At 45.2% G+C, this 17,658-nt stretch overlaps 2 protein-coding genes across 4 annotated transcripts; both read left to right on the top strand.

Moving 5' to 3' along the window:
• The first annotated feature begins 76 nt into the window (after positions 1-76).
• Positions 77-8,121, top strand: dhdds (dehydrodolichyl diphosphate synthase). Of its 3 annotated transcripts, none has more exons than XM_030358243.1 (9): positions 77-162; positions 588-666; positions 1,071-1,187; positions 1,619-1,761; positions 2,793-2,909; positions 3,509-3,610; positions 5,602-5,716; positions 6,932-7,039; positions 7,397-8,121. In XM_030358243.1, exons 2-9 carry the CDS (start codon positions 604-606, stop codon positions 7,637-7,639), a joined length of 1,008 nt encoding a protein of 335 aa, XP_030214103.1. In that variant the 5' UTR covers positions 77-162; positions 588-603; the 3' UTR covers positions 7,640-8,121. The 3 variants fall into 3 exon arrangements, with proteins under 3 accessions (XP_030214103.1, XP_030214102.1, XP_030214100.1); XM_030358242.1 differs by having other exon boundaries at positions 112-305; XM_030358240.1 differs by having other exon boundaries at positions 112-309.
• Positions 8,122-10,181: 2,060 nt separating this feature from the next.
• hmgn2 (high mobility group nucleosomal binding domain 2) lies at positions 10,182-12,029 on the top strand. The gene is made up of 4 exons (XM_030358247.1): positions 10,182-10,259; positions 10,386-10,439; positions 10,788-10,847; positions 11,136-12,029. Exons 1-4 carry the CDS (start codon positions 10,182-10,184, stop codon positions 11,169-11,171), a joined length of 228 nt encoding a protein of 75 aa, XP_030214107.1. The 3' UTR covers positions 11,172-12,029.
• Positions 12,030-17,658: the final 5,629 nt, after the last annotated feature.

The raw sequence follows: 17,658 nt of genomic DNA, 5'->3' as shown, positions 1-17,658 counted from the left end.
GTTATTTAGAGTTCGGAACATGGTTATTACGGTAACGTGGCCGCCCCAATACAACCTATCCGCATGACACGGAGATCTGCCAAAACGTTCACCGGAAGTCGTCCCCGCACATATGCCAGCGTCACTGCCTCGCATGAGGAAGAGGACGTCAGCGTAAAAGCTGTGAGTTGGAAGATATGAAATGGGTTTAAAGTATTAGCGATTTAATTGTGTTTTAAAGTATTGGAGATATTTCAATAGCAGTAAACGAATGGGTTGCATCAGCGTTTTGCTGTATGTATCGGAGCATTGCTTGGAGACGTTGTGTAGGTTGGTGTGTTTTTTATGCAATGATTTATCTAAATGTCTTGTGATCATACATTTACAATTGACATGTGACAAGTGCACAACTGCAGGGTTTGAATGAAAATTACCAATGTTTTGCTTCAGATCTTGAAATCAGCCTCTGTTTTTTAAAGGTATAGCTTTTACTTTATGTGGATTTACTATGTATTTATTTTGACATGGGAGGACCTAGGCATTCAGCACAGTCAATGTGCTCTGGGCAATGGCTGTATTCTCTTACCTTTGGTGGATATCTTTCACAGCGTTTAATGGTTGAAGATGTCGTGGATAAGAGAAGGAGAATTAAACCTTATTGAGCGTCTCTCGGCAAACGTCCTGAAGGTAAGAAGATATTCTTTATGAAATACTATCCTAACCATACAGAATCACACGGATCCAGTTGGCTATTGTTGAGCAGTCAGTTGTACCCTGTACTTTACTACTCCTGGATTTAATATTAGTAATGTTCTGGTCACTTTTCTACGTTTGCACTATAATGTTGTACGTTCTTGTGTATGTGACCCTGTGCTAGCTGCCTTTTTGGCGAGGACAACCTTTTTAAAGGAGATTTTAAATCCCAACTTCTTACCTGGAAAATGTAAATTTTGAATATAAAAATACCCTTTTAATAATTTCTCTACTTTAAGCAATTATATGTTTCATAGTCTGACAATAGCAGCTTGTCATGGGGCTGACCAGTATTGGCGTCAGACAAATAACCCCCCACCCCCCCCCCCCCCCCCCAGGCCGGTCCTGTTCCTAAACATGTCGCCTTCATCATGGATGGGAACCGACGCTTTGCTCGCAAGAAACACGTTGATAGGCAGGAGGGACACTCCCAGGGATTCAACAAACTAGCAGAGGTGAAGCAGACCCTCTCCAACCCCTACATGTCTCTGTAGTGTCTGACTGTCTAACCCCTGCTCCCATCTCTGTTTTGTCGGTCTACCCCTACCCATCTGTGTATTGTCTATCTAACCCGTACTCCTGTCTCTGTACTGACTGTTTAACCCCAATCCTGTCTCTGTACTGACTGTCTCACCCCTACTCCTGTCTCTGTACTGACTGTCTAACCCCGCCTCCTGTCTCTGTACTGACTGTCTCACCCCTACTCCTGTCTCTGTACTGACTGTCTCACCCCTACTCCTGTCTCTGTACTGACTGTCTCACCCCTACTCCTGTCTCTGTACTGACTGTCTAACCCCGCCTCCTGTCTCTGTATTGACTGTCTCACCCCGCCTCCTGTCTCTGTACTGACTGTCTCACCCCTACTCCTGTCTCTGTTCCGGTGTAGACGCTGCGCTGGTGTCTCCAGCTGGACATCCCGGAGGTGACGGTTTATGCCTTCAGCATTGAGAACTTCAACCGCTCGCGCGAGGAGGTGGACGGACTGATGGAGCTCGCCAAACTCAAGTTCCTCAGACTGCTTGATGAGCGGTCAGTACCCCACACACACACACACACACACACACACACACACACACACACACACACACACACACACACACACACACACACACACACACACATTCCCCTTCTCTAGTCCTCCCATGATTCATCTGTTCCTTGAACCAGAAGAGGAATCGTGTTGGAACCAAGTACATACCGTGTATTACTGAATGCACAGAAGGGCACTCTGATATAAGGGGAAACGAGAAATTAGCTGTTTCGTGTCTTTCAGTTGTGGTTTTCATGGTAATGTCACGCTTGGCTCACATGAGGACAGGGATGTGTCTCAGATGTTATATCATCAATTATGTTATTCAATCAGTATATTAACTTTATTGGTGTAGCCCTTAATCACAATTCAAAAGGAATTCCGAGACCCATATTATACAACTATGTTCCTACATATGTTCCTAATCTAAAGCCCTCTGGGACAAAAAATCCCCAAACCCAGAGGGCCAAAACATTGAGAAGCAACACAGAAGAAGGATCCTTCCTTCAAGGAGATTTAGGAGAGGAAATCACATAATGATGGCATGGACTTCTTATCAATTAGTTTTAGACAATGTTGCCCTGTGTTTGGGACGCTTTAAGGTCAATAAACCCTCTCAAGTTGACCAACCCTTCTCTTGCACCCAGTATGAACATGTCAAGTAATGTTTGCATTTAAATTAACATTGCATCTAGGTATCTTTTCTGTATAATTGTGTCCTTTGTATATCTGTATATCCTTTTTTGTATACAGTTAAATAATTTTCCGTCTTCAATAATCAAGTAATATCTTATAGTCAGCAGTTTAAGATATAATGGTACTTTATTAATCCCAGACGAAAAATGTGGGTGCTGCAGCAGAAAGTAACGGAGAGTAGTCGAATAAAAAGATGTAACAAGTGTGTGTGTGTGTGTGTGTGTGTGTGTGTGTGTGTGTGTGTGTGTGTGTGTGTGTGTGTGTGTGTGTGTGTGTGTGTGTGTGTGTGTGTGTGTGTGTGTGTGTGTGTGTGTGTGTGTGTGTGAGACTGTAGGGATAAGCTGGAGAAGCACGGCGTGTGCATCCGTGTCCTCGGTGACCTCACCCTATTGCCGCTCGACCTCCAGCAGCTCATTGCGAAGGCCGTGGTCGCGACCAGAGAACACAACCGGTACGTAAAGGGGCCGATTATGGTCCCGCCTTCACGCGACGCGAGGGGGTTACGGACCCCTCGCGTTCTGGCGGACCCTCCTTGCGTCCAACACGAGAGCCTGACGAGCGCCTCCCAAAAGTTGGAACATTCCGTCGAGGCGACGTAGCAGCAAGGGCCGTGATTGGTCCACTTCCGCGTTCCCGACTGCGTCGAAGCGTCGGCATGGTCGTTACGTGAACGTGGGACCATAATCAGCCCTTTAGTCCTATCAGAGTATGCTAATGCTCACAAACATGCACAACAGGTATGCTAATCCTAAATTAGCATGTTGACGGTCAAGACACACCCTTCCAAAGAGAACTACACAATTTGTAGTTTAGCACTCTAACTACTATACACAACATATCTCAGAGGGGCTGAGGATCAAACCGGCAGCCATTCACCCGCTACCAGACACAACCAAACTTTTAGTACTACAAGTAGCTACAGACATACACTATCTTAGTAACTGTCAAATACAATGAGTAAATAAGTTAATCTTGGTGAAATAATGTTTCGTCAATATAAAGAAGTGTTTATGATCTCATGTCGTAAATGAATGTTTTGTGTTTTTTCAGATGTTTTCTGAACGTGTGTTTTGCCTACACTTCGAGACATGAGATGGCCAACGCGGTGAGAGAGATGGCATGGGGGGTGGAGCAAGGGCTCATCAAAGCCAGGTAAACTAAAATGATACCGCATTCAAGGCCACGAACGCAACTTTGCATGACAGCTGGGAAACCGTTCCCAACTCGCATGCACCACTCTCACAACCATTCCGAGACCATTTCGGAGCTGGTTATTTCAGTTAGTTAGTTCAATGCTGTCTTGAAGACCATATGATACTACAACTCGCACTAGAACTAAAATGGTGGACTACCCGTTTCATGCATATTCAAACAAGCATTCAGACATACACGCACACACACACACACACACACACACATCTTTTGCTTTATTGCGGACCATAAACCAGAGATGAAAGAATGAAGGAAGGCCGACGGGAATCACACCAGAACCTACACTGACTGGAACTAGCTGGCTGGAATGTCTTTATGTACACGTATACGCTGTAAATAAAGGAAACGGGATGGACCTTCTTATGATCATGTGAATACATTAGGTCTGAACTAGCTCAACTAATAGAGCAAGGCATAACACTGTCAGGGTTCGTGTTTTGATTCGCACTGGGACAGCTAAGCATTGAGGGCGCAGTCACACTGGGCCATCTGTACGTGCCAAAGTCCGTTTCACACCTGTACCGTGCTCAAGTACGATTGCCCCCACCCCGCTGTGCGCTGGCCTCTGCTCACATTAGGCAATCTCAACTGGGCCGGAGTACGGTTGCCTCTTGTACATACGTCATCACGTCGTTATACGTCATCACCAAGTGTCCGCTTCTTAGTAGAACAACACAGAGAACACAATTGACACTTTACTGACTTTTTGTTGCTTATTTGGACGCCTTTTCCGCGGCACGGCCCGCGCTTTAACCCTCCCCGAGGTAAATTACTAGCTTTAGCTAGAATCCCTATTTACCCTCCCGGACCCTGCACACATCGGCGGTTTATTGGGTCATATTCTGTTGTAAATGCGACGGCTCCGCGGTTCCGGGGGGGGGGGCTTGGGTTGAGGTGTTGCTGTGCTGTCTCCACAGAGACAACGCAGCGATATGAACATGAGCAGTTATAACTGGAGAGAAAGTCAAATCCGCGAGCTGCTGATCATGTGAGAGAAGGTGATGCAGTCGCATTAAAAAACAAAGACGTTGAAAGATGGTGCGATCTACGAGAGAGAAGCAGAGGAACTGTCCTTACAAGGCTTTTGTCGGGATAAAAAACCAGTGGTCAGCAAAATAAAGAATATGTTGGCGTTTTTGCACTTGTAAATAGTTAATCGCGTTTGTAGCCTACACTCAGACGTGAACTTATTCTTGCATGCAAGTGTCTTCAATCATAAAAATAAATAAATAAACATTTGGAAGTATGCAAATTATTCTAAAGAGGTCTAGACTCCATGCGCAGCCCCGCCTTCTCCAGTGAACCAAGAAAACCTGCGCCATGACAAAGGGGGGATTCTTGCCATCATGTTTATTGTTCAGTGGGAAAGAAGGGTTGCATGGACTATACGTCATCCAGCGCAGGTTGCGTAGCCATGCGTGTGCGCATGTCGGCTCATTAGCATCTGTACTGTGGCCTGAGCACACCTCTCAGAAGTGTGCTCAGGCCACGGACTTGAACTGTGCTTGAGTAAGATCGGCGTGCTCACACTAGCCAAACGATCTAGACTTGAGCACGGTACGGGTGTGAAACGGACTTGGGCACGGCATGGATGGCTTAGTGTGAGCGCGCCCTAACTCTGCCAGGGTTTGGGATTCAACCTCCAGTGGTATATCAAAGTGTTTACCACGCCAGGGTTAAGAGTTTTGTCCCTGTCTAGTTCAACTTGTAGAGCAAGACATTAACACCGCCAGGTTTAGGGGTTCGATTCACACTGTGGGCCCACCGTGCTAAGAACACACTGACGGTATTGTAAGATGCTTTGCCGTATAATTATATGTTCATGTACATGTGACCAGCATGATGCTCTTTCCCTCATGTCCCCCACTCTATGAATGAAGTGTTATTTGATCACCGTGACGGCTAACTCTTCTTCTCCCTGCGCGGTGTAGCGACGTGTCCGAGGCCCTTCTCAGCGAGTGTCTGTACAGCAGTAACTCCCCGAACCCTGACCTCCTCATCAGAACCTCCGGGGAGGTGCGCCTCAGTGACTTCCTCCTCTGGCAGGTACGGAGCGGAAGCTAGGGGGTTGCATTTCCTGTCCGTGTTGCTGTGAATGTTTACTGACTTGGGTTCGACGGGAGAGTCGATCTGAGAATCAATCAGAGTGTTTTTATATCTTGCCTCAGTGCTGGAAGACTTAATAACACATCAACAATTCAGATTTAGTAAAACAAAAACATTTAAAAATTTAAAATATATTTTGAGAAATATTAATTGTTTGAGCAGCATGCCATCAAGTATTTGTTTGAGATAATATATATATGAATAAATTAAGTTGGATACTAATAATTCATATTGAAGTCTGCTCAGTCTTCTGAACTTGACCAGATCAGAGTTCTTTGAGATACTGCTTATACTAATAAAAATACACACCCTTGGTTCTTAAATCGTCAACAGTCAATGTGTTGTCTTGGCCAGAAACAGAAAGAGCTGTGTAGAGCCACAAAATGTATTATTCACTACCTATTTATTTAATGCTTTATGTCAACACTGGCTCTGATCTGATGTTGAACTTTATTCAGTAGGTTGAGAGAGCTGTTGATTTAAGTAAGGGATAAACCACCTATTTGAAAATAATGTCACCACCACCAAAGATTATTTTACAATAACGGGACACAGTGTTTTTTCTGCAAATAAAACGGTTACCAACATTGTTCATATTTCATCTACTTGATTAGCTGAAATTGTAATATTCTTTTTTTTGCATATATATTTTTTGCGTTGTCAAGAAACCATCTAGTCGTCGTGATGTTTGACTGTATTTTTGTATTTGTAAAAACATTTGTAGAAAATGTATTTGAAAATGGTATTGCAACATTGTTAAATGCTTGATCCCGATCGGAACGTTCCAAGGGTGTGCGTTATTTGTCCGTAACGGGTCTTCGCTGCCTTTTAACATTTTCAAATCAGTCAACATTGAAAACAACGGTCAAAAAAGAAGAAAATCAAAAATCTCTCAACCAGTTATATCTGTGACAACGTAGAATCAGGATCAAGTATTTAACAATGCTGTGATATAATCTGGTTTATATTATCTAACGTTCTAACGGCGTGACCAACCGGTTGGGTCTCTTTTACCAACAGTAAGCTTGTTTTAGCAAGTAGCCTGTTGGAGCATTTATTTCCCATACTTTCTTCCCTTAGCTTAGCTCCTCTATTACAGCTTGTATTACATATACAAGTGTGTGTGATTTATTATAACTGTGTGTGTCTCACCAGACGTCCCACTCCTGCTTGGTGTTCCAGTCGGTCCTCTGGCCCGAGTATTCCTTCTGGAACCTCTGTGACGCCGTCATCCAGTACCAGTGTAACCACGCCTCCATCATGGTAACACAACTACACCCTAACAACACCCGTCATATCATCCTATACACGACAACCACCTACTACACCACATCAACACCGAGAACCAGTGTAACCACGCCACCAAACCCGGTACCACGACTACACCCTAACACCACCCTACTAAATTATCCTGAACACTACCACACCATCGTCCAGTTCCAGTTTAACCATGCCTCCACCGGGGTACCACGACTACACCGTAACAGCGCTCTAGCCACAACCACATTACCCTGAACACCACTACACCATCGGCCAGTACCAGTGTAACCACGCCTCCATCGCGGTGAAACAAACTCTACACCCTGGGCTCTGCATCCTGTTCCTCTGTGGGATTTGCAGAAAGCCCGCGAGCTCCACCAGGACGAGCAGCGCCGGCAGCAGCTGGAGGCGGACCACGCCTGTGTCGCCGAGCTCCTGCATCACCATGGCAACGGCAAGCCGGCCGACGGCCCTCGGAGGCAGGAGGCGGTCGCGGAGTACGGCTTGCGGCGGGAGGCCAGGGTGAAGGACTTCCTGGAAGCGCTGCGGAACAAGAGAGACTCTTTTCTCACCCAGCTCGCCAGTCAAGCCACCGTAGCATAGAGTAGCACGGTGCTAACCAACACCCCCCCCCCGCCCTCCACTTCCTCTTCCCCTCTGTGCTGCCATGGCAACCGGAAGAGAGGTCTGACAGTCAGACAGTCTGGGCCGAAGTTGATTCTTTTTTTTTTATCTGTGATTTCTACGAGGACGGAAGGAGGGCAATTTGACCCCTATGGGGCTGTAAGAGGGGTATTTATGTTTGTAGATAAAATGTTTCAATGTCCAAAACTGGTCAAGGTGTAGCTCATAAATCTGTTGTGTTCGACACGTGGGACAGAGCAGAAAGATATAAATGTTTGGAATACGTTACTAAGGCCACCAGCCATAAGAATGAGCTTGGTCTGAAAGCACAACGTGCCATTCTTTATGCTGTTGTGTTGACAGTTTACAGAACTATATTTTGACCAACTTTAATGATAGTGATGCTAATGTTGTGATTATATGTATATTAATGTTAGTAAAAAGCGGCCTGATTCATTTTATGTTTTCTGAATTCCTTGCAGCAGTACTTTTGTTTTCAATAATTTGAGGGGTTTATTGTATTTAGATCGTGGAAGAACATGAAGGAAGTTTGGTTTTAAAACTAAAAACGATAGCAAATGTGGGTTTGCTCCACTCATGAAGCAATTTTTTGTATGTTCTATAATGACCATAGAATTATATTACAACAAAATCAAGTCCTAACCTTGTATAACAACCATTGGTAAGTACAGTATATAAGTAAATATTCTAAAACTATTCTTAAAGAGTGACATTCTGAGGAGGTCTAACAAATGACGGAATGACTCCATGACTTCATCTGGCGAGTCTTGGAGAGTTTGGGGGAACTTTTGGGGACGCTGTCTCTTTAAGGAATGGGTGGTGCCCGAAACCACGTGATTTATTGACATCCAATGAGTGACTTCAAAATACTGAACCAGTTGGAACCGGTTGCGTTCTTATATTCCGATGTATAAACTATTAAAACGTCGCGTCGAATTTACACTCGCCACCGTACACTCCCGAGGTATAGTGGTCAAATCTCCCAGGACGACGCAGTCTTACACTTAATTTATATTTTTTTTACCGCTGAATCTGCCCACCAACAAAACCAATCATGCCCAAAAGAAAGGTAAGATAAAAACATTTTCGATAAATTCCGTTGTTTTGTTTACAGGGGTTTAGGGTTAGGTTAGGGTGCAGACCAGAGAAGAGCTGACATGGCGGTCAAACAGTGGAGATCCTCATTAGGCATCGAACACACGGTCTAAATCCAAGTCAAAGTAGCATTTTATCTGCACACTATTGCCGTATAATTAATAATCTTAAAATCCAAGTTCCCGATGTTCGTATTCGCACGATGCAAAATATTGGCGCTCTATTTGGTTGCATTGACAGCGCCTTTGGTCGTCATATGATGAGCCTGCCCGCGCAATAATAATATAAGTCGGCCGACGTTATTTCCTCGATGATTTAGAAAAACACCACATTTTAAATCAACATATTCCGATGTTTGATTCACAACGTTACGCTTCACTTCATCAACTTGGAAGAAGCGCTTCCTTTAAACTTGGTAGATATGGGGGGAGGGTCGACTGACCTTAATAGTTGTATTTACAATCGGCGGGGGCTGGGGAAGCGGTAAGCGTATGCGGTGTATACCACGGACTTTGGATAACGCGTGGTGACATATTATTATATTTTCATAATCAAAAAGGCGCGCAGGGAAAATGTGCAGTAAAACTTTGTTTTTGGTCAATCACAGCTTAAGTTTGCTACGACGAGACTCTTCGTGGTGCCGTAGTTACGTTATAAACACGCTATAACACCGACACGTTATTATCGCAAACGGGGCAGAGACGGTCTCTTGGAGCTTATTTTGACTCTCAATTATAGAACATCTCGGGTTTTATAGGTGGGTTCTTTCCCGGTCGAATACAAGCTCGGTATAGTTAAATCATGTATAGTTGGTCCATGCCTTTAGCTGGGCTCTGTAATGTTATCTCGCGAGCAGCTGTCGGCTACAGCACAACAAAGAGTGTCTGCGCGCCAAAGCGATGTCATGGTGACGGCGCGAGGTATGTTTGAATTTGAATGTGCGCGGGAAGCCCTTTGTGAGGCTCGAGACAACAGACTTGTCTTCGCTGTGCACTTTACGCGCCTTAATAATTATCTATATTACTTAGTTTTACATAGTTATTTTAACTTTATTCCACTGAACTTTTATATTTACCTTAATCAAAATACCTTTGTAACAACTCGTTTCATGGTTATCATGTTTATAAATAACGTTAACGTTATTTATCTGTAAAACTACAATGTTGTCGTCACTAAGCGCTAGTTTGTTTGTAACTGTTACCGACTGAAGTTATTCAGACCATCCCTGATAGATTGAAAAATACCAGTTTGATTTCTTGTGAATCTAATACATTTTTAATTTTTTTATCTTTTTCAGAATGACGCCAAAACTGCCGCTGCGGTATGTAGTAATTTGCATTGTGATTCCATTAGCATTGTGATGTGGAATAATATTACAAACATCAATGTGTGTAGTGATTGAAGTATGCAGAATTACAGAATGGTTCGAATAAGATATTGTTTCCCTCTACAGCCAGCCCGGAGGTCTTCGCGTTTGGCAGATGTAAGGCAGACCTTTCCTGTTCATTATTGAATTTTCATTTCTTAAAAGTATGCAAAGTTTGTGTTACTTAGTGAATGTGTATTTCTGTAGTAAAACTCACATCTGTTATGTTGTTTTCCTTTCTAGAAGCCAGACTCAGCCAACCCAGCCGCTAAAGTAGCCAAGAAGGCTGCACCAAAAGTAAGAATTGATTGATTGACTGATTAGATACCTATTCGGTTTTCGATTTGTTACGAAATACATATTCTGTTATCACTGATGACGTTATTATAGACATATCTCAATATTATCAGTTATTTAATGCTATATTTAATCATTATACTCTATATTCATTATTCAGATTCAGCTTTATTGGCCAGGTTTGCGAACAAACGAGGAATTTGACTTCGGTCCCTTATACACTAACATTAACATCCTGATATTAAATACATAATCACAAATTGTGATATGGTTGCTCAGGGTCTGTTTATTAGTATAAATAAAGATGTCTGCATGTTATTGGTGTTAATTGAGGGACTTGTTTTGCAGAAGGTAGCCAAGGGAAAGAAGGCTGCCGCCCCCGCTGAGAACGGAGACGCCAAGACCGAGGTGTGTACATACACATGGATACACGTGTACTAACCAATGTTTAAGGGTGGTAGACGACTCAATGAGTAGGTTTGGGCAGGAAGGTTGTGTATAGGACTTTGTTTTACTGATGATGCAATTCAGGTGATTACAGGACTTAATTATGACGATGAAGTGAGGGGTGTAGCATGTGACTTTATTAATGGGGTGCATTTACTGGACTGAATGAATGAGGATGATGAGTGTATCCCAGGACAGTGTTCTGGGTGTCTGGTGGGTAGCCCTAACTCTGGTTCATCTCATTCACAGGCACCAAAGGTGGAGGCAGCAGGAGACGCCAAATAGGCCCAAGGTTGAAGTTTTCCTCCATGTGTGTACTTGGTGACTGTACAGATTCAAGTATTTTTTACCAAGTTTTATATTAAAAATGTTTTATGGGTTGTCTTTAGGGCACTTGATGTTGAGGGGGTGGGGGGCGGGGGGTTTTCATGTTCATATCCAATTTATTTTTTATTTTTGAATGTCATTTTTAAAGGATGCCGTCCATTACCTGTAAAAGTAACGTTATACGAACTTGTCTAATCTTGTTTTTTTAACTGCTGATTAATACAGATATTTTCCTACATTGTGGATTTTTGAATCTTTTAATTTCAATCCCAAACGTTATCTCAAGGCAGCTAAAGCGAGTTACTAAAGTATCGGCGGGAGGGGCACGGAAGTGGTGGCGTTCTCCCATCGACTAAAGAACCAGGACTAGCATAGCGATCGTCTAGCGTACACTGTATGTTGGCTCGCCCACACCGGGGTAAACGCCGGTCCGTAAGGAAGACGTCGTATTTGGCCAACAGTTTTTAAAACAACCTCCAGCACCGTGACCTGATGTGAAGTTTATCATTTGACCGAACGTTGACTGAAGCTTTTTAAATTATGTTGTGTAGCTCGTGTGAAAAAAAAACTTTTTATGACTCATGGTTCTAAATGTTCTTGAATAAATTGTTCCAAATTCACTTGAGGTTTTTTTTAAGAGATGGGTCGTTGTTCGAACCGTGTACAGTAAGGTGTTAGCTGTGAATGTGAAGTTAATTCGGGTCCATCCGGTGGTATTTGTTCTGTGCTTTCTTTATGTCTGGTAGCATCAATGAGCAACTTATTTAATTATCTCCTAAATCAACTGAATCTTACTCAATAAAACTTAAACCAATACGATTGCGGTGCAGTGCAGTGCTTGACTACTCTTGGCCAGTAGTTAGTTATGGAAAACTTTCTTGTGTGGTAATTCACTTGATTCACTAAATTATTGGGAAGTGATCTAAAAGACTGAAGAACGTATAACATTTGACTTGTCCTGTGCTTGATGCTGTGGCATCACTACCCTAGGGTTGTGAGACCATCCGGATGTCACAGGTGAAGAGAAACTTACTTTTAGGACACGTCTGCCAGCAAAATATTTGATTTTAACATTTGAGTATGATCATGATTAAGTACAGGTATCAAACTACCACGGATACATTCAGTGAGTGGCTGAACAAGATTCAGGGAAATGTTTGCATTGCGAGTAGTAAGTAGTTACATAGGTAACAAAGGTGAGTGGGAGTGACGGTCGTGGAGAGTTTAGGATTGGCTGGAGAGGCCAAGTTAAACTAGAAAAATGCATTTCCTGCAGAAAATGCGGTGAGTGCTGTAGTACAAAGTGAGGTTGAAATTATTTTTTTAATAAAGCTACATAGATTAAGATAGAGTAACGTCAAATGGCTTAAATCAAGTGAAGGGATTTGAACAAATGTCTAAATGGAGTAAACAATGTAAACATGCACACCATTTAAGAGAAAGTAAATGGTTGTAAACAAATAAAGTGACAGCTGAATGAAAAGCGTAAAGCATTGCTAAAAATGAGGAAATGTAAAATCAATTGAACTGAAAAATCTGAAACGTCAAATGTATTGCCCTGCACTGTGTTTGTGTGTTTAAGGGAATAGCGAGCCGCTGCGTGATTAAAAGTAGCTCAATAGAGTGGGGAAAAACCGCCCAATCTGGCACGTCCTCACGCTCCAGCGTCAACGTAAATCAATGAACCAACTGAAAACGAAGCCGGTATGAAACTAAAACTGATTCTGAATAAAGTTGAAATGATATCGAAATTGGATATTATTGCAGATACAAGTGTGTAGATTTGCTAAATGGTTTGAACGAAGATAAACGGTTGAAAATTGATTTAGGTACGCGACTCCCATGTTAAAAGGATAATATTTTAAAAGTAGAATCTTAACAGGTTAAAAAGGATAAAATATTTTTACAAAATCTGCGCGCGATTCCAAGCTATAGGCCTACTGATGGGGTAAGTGGACATGTATGCAAGCAAGGCTTCAACACAGCTAAGGGATCTACAAGACAAATAAGTCTGTTAGGTTGTGGGTGCAGGCAGGCAGGCAGGTAGTACCCAGATGCAGACGGTTTAGGGAGAACGGCACTTTATTTCCGCCAAAAGGCTAATGCAAGGGGCAAGGGAACACAGGTAACCACAGAGAACACGCAGGACCAACAAACCACAATGACAGCACCAGGAACAAAGGATAGACAAGGGCTTAAGTAACAAACACAAGACACGCAACTAGGAACAGCTGAGACACATTAATAATACATTTTATTTATAACGCACTTTTATATAAATTAAATGATCTCAAAGTACTACAATGCACATTAAAAAAAGAGAAAAATGCAACAAAAAATAAATAAAAATAGCACATTTTCTAAAAAGATGGGTTTTTAGGCCTTTTTTAAAAGAATCCAGTCTGTGGGGCCCTTAGATGGTCAGGGAGAGCATTCCACAGACTGGGTGCAGCTGAGCAGAAGGCGCGGTCGCCCATAATTCGGAGCCTTGTCCTCGGAAGCTGGAGGAGGTTGGCCTGTCCAGAGCGGAGATGGCGTGAGGACATTAGGGGAGGGAGCAGTAATCAACACAGGAGGGAAACACACCAAAACACGACAGACCATGACAGTACCCCACCCCCCTTAAGGGTCGACTCCCAGGCGACCCACGACAATCAAAGAAAATAAAAAAGGGCTGAGGCAGAGTGGAGGGGTGTGAGGCGGGCGGCCAGAAAACTGGCCCAGGGCATGGCCCTAGAAGGGGGGTGTGGCTTGGGGAGGGGCTGGAGTCCTGGAGGGCCCTGAACAAAACCTCAAATGTTAGAACGAGGAGAGGACCCGTGACCAGAAGTCGGGGAGAGACGGCGGGGGAACCGGCAGGAACCCCTGCAGTGAAGGGAACCCCCTCAAACCTCAGTCACCCGTTCGGCGGCAACGTAGAGGCGGTGGACGGCGTGGGGTTCTGCGCCTGGCCCAGATCTCATGATCCGAGTCACTGTGATGTCGTGGTTTTTAGTTTTAACTTAAACCTCGTCCCGGGCGGGTCCGAGTTGGGATGAAATGGTTGATTTGAAGCCATTTATTTCAGTGCTGCTTTTACACTAATCACCCCAATCAGCGAGATTGGGGGACACCTGGCCGGATGCAGAGGAGCCATTTAAAAAGGAGCCCGAGGACTGACATGAGAGGGAAGACCAGGAGCGAGAGGCAGCTGAGAAGCACTCGGGTCCGCGAGCGGCTAGGGGCTCACGGAGGCTAGAGACCGCGATTATATTATTTAAGTTGTATGCAATAAATGCCGAGTGCCGCTTAACCCCTCGAAAACGTGTGATTCGTACCTGGAACCCGGCTCATTGGGGTAGCGGGTTGCCACAATACATAACTGGTTTCTGTGTGTTTGTGTCTTGGCATGTTGCTAAATTATTGTTTACCATCTTAATAAATATACTTAAGATATAAAAAAAAAATAAAGATAAAAAATAATAATAATGGACTGGGGCAGAGCGGAGGGGTGTCAGGCGGGCGGCCAGAAAACTGCCCCAGGGCATGGCAGGGAGCCTCAGGGGGACGGCCTGGGGGGCAAGCAGGGGCAGAGTGAACCCCTCAGGAGGCCGGCGCCAAGGACGATGAGGGCTCTGTCCCTCAGGAGGCCTGCAGCGGCAAAGAAACCACTCTGAAGGCCGGCAGCGGCGAAGGCGGAACCCTTCAGGAGGCCGGCGAAGGCGAGGTAGTAGACGGCAGGTCCCCTCTGGAGGAAAGCGAGGTAGAGGGCGGGTCTCCTCAGGAGGAAGGCCAGGTAGAGGGCGGGTCCCCTCTGGAAGAAGGCCAGGTAGAGGGCGGGTCCCCTCAGGAGGAAGGCCAGGTAGAGGGCGGACCCCCTCTGGAGAAGAGGGCGTGCCCCTTCCAAAAGGTTTGGAAGGCGGGACCCCTCTGGAAGGCCTTGAAGAGGGACCCCCCTCGGGAAGGAGCGGAGGGAGGGCCCCCACAGGCAGGAGCGGAGGGCGTGCCTCCCCTGGACGGTCTGGAGGGCGGGCCGCCTCCGGCAGGAGCAGAGGCCGGTCCCCCTCTGGAAGAAGCAGGGGGCGGGCCTCCCCTGGACGGCGGGCCCCCTCAGACAGGAGCGCAGGGCGGACCTCCTCAGACAGGAGCGCAGGGCGGACCTCCTCAGACAGGAGCGCAGGGCGGACCTCCTCAGACAGGAGCGCAGGGCGGACCTCCTCAGACAGGAGCGCAGGGCGGACCTCCTCAGACAGGAGCGCAGGGCGGACCTCCTCAGACAGGAGCGCAGGGCGGACCTCCTCAGACAGGAGCGCAGGGCGGACCTCCTCAGGCAGGAGCAGAGGGCGGACCTCCTCAGACAGGAGCGCAGGGCGGACCTCCTCAGACAGGAGCGCAGGGCGGACCTCATCAGACAGGCGAAGGGGCCGGTCGGTCCCCCTCTGGAAGGCGAGGAGTGGGCTCAGGGACCGGACAGGGCTCGGGGACCGGAGTCAGTGCTGGGAACTGGAGTGCCAGGAGGAACCGGGTGGTACCCCAAACTCACCACCCCCACTCTGATTGTCCGTAAGGGAGGAGGCTGGTAGCTGGGGACCGGGGGCAGAGGCTGGTAGCGGGGAACCGGGGGCAGAGGCTGAGAGCAGGAGTGTGGAGGCTTAATGATAAAAGCGTCTGCTAAGACACACTTTTGCCAAATGATTTATTTTCTAGCATGAGCTCTGTGCCATTTTATGAATGGCACACTCACACACATGTATCACTGAAATGACTTCAATTCTCAAATGATTTAATGTTGTATCGGCACACGAAGCAAAAATCACATTTTGGGTTGGGTTGTCATAATTTCATTCACCACTAGATGTCCCTAGGGTACTCATTTGAAGCTTCGAGCACGAACCACTTTGGTGGTTCATCTGGCTGAGAGGCTTTGACGTTTCATGAGGCATCATCTCGGCACCACTAGAGAACAGGTAACCACAGAGAAAAGGCAGGACCAACAAACCACAATGACCGCACCAGGAACACAGGAAAGACAAGGGCTTAAGTAACAAACACAAGACACGCAACGAGGAACAGCTGAGACACATTAAGGGGCGGGAGCAGTAATCAACACAGGAGGGAAACAGAGGGAAACACACCAAAACACGACACAGACCATGACAAAACTTTCTTTACAACAAATGTATTTATGTGATTGTGCAGTGCAACTATTTTAGCTGTAATTGAATATTTAAAATGACAGAGGCGTATTATTCATTAACCCTACACATAAGTATTTATTCGTATAAAGGCCTACTAAATAATTATCGCAAAGGCTTATATTCTTAGTTTTTTCTATTGATTTATCGCCACTAGATGTCGCTGTCCATCCAGCAGACCAAAAGGTGGGTCAAAGATGAAATGACCTTTTCTGGATAATCATTATTTTCTTCCAGAAAGTCATGCGCCAACCCCACAAGGCCTTTGATAGCACGGTAATACAATTTTGAAATGACCTGAGAGACGAGGCAAGGACTACTATTTATGCCTTAAAAAGAAACATCTAACTAGACATCCCATTGAACACCTGGTTCAAAATATGTGGGTAGGACCTATTGCCTTCTATGGCTGTGGGGTCTGGGGTCCACCTGCTAACCAAGATTTTATAAAATTTGACAAAAATCTAAATTAAACTCTTCATGCAGAATTCTGAAAATCTATCCACATAGTCCAAAGAAAAAAACAAATGATGCATGCAGAGCAGAAATGGGATGATATCCAATCCCATCCAGAAGTGAGCGCTGAAATTGTATAACCACCTGAAGGAAAGGGACAGCAACAGACTCCACAGCAAGGTCCTCACCAACCTGGTGACATCCAGAAGTAGTCCCCTTAGCGTTCTGGTCCTGGGACTCTGTCCAACCCACAACAACCGCCCCATCAGACAAATCATGAGGGGGGGAAAAGTACCATATTGGACATGAACAGACTCAGTGAACACAACCTGGCCACAGACAGACTGTGTGCCCACTGTACACAAAACCAACTGGAAACTGTGCTGCACTAACTTCCTGCCAGTCATACCAAATTAACATCAAGAATACACACTTCCCTTGGATTACACGGACATGCATGAACAATGAAAACACACCACATGCAAACCAACTGCCATGTTTCGTAAGCTTTTTTTAATTTTTGACGGAGAGAGCGAGAGGGAGTGAAATATTGTGTGCGCTTGCGCGGGTTGTATTTGTTTGTGTATGTTTGGGATGTAAAGAAGAAAGGGGGAGACACGTTGTATTGGTTTCCAGATGACTTGGTCAAGTGAGTAATTATAACTGAAACGACCCCGCCACCCCCGTCCACACACACTCATACACACACATCTGGTCATGAATACGCTACCTACACACCAAATACCAAATGAACAAACCAACTACCCAATATAGGCCTACCAGCGACAACATCTGCTAGAATGCCGACTTGCACG

Source organism: Gadus morhua, chromosome 6, assembly GCF_902167405.1.
Source record: "Gadus morhua chromosome 6, gadMor3.0, whole genome shotgun sequence".
NCBI lineage: Eukaryota > Metazoa > Chordata > Actinopteri > Gadiformes > Gadidae > Gadus > Gadus morhua.
This window is presented reverse-complemented; position numbering and strand designations above follow the sequence as displayed.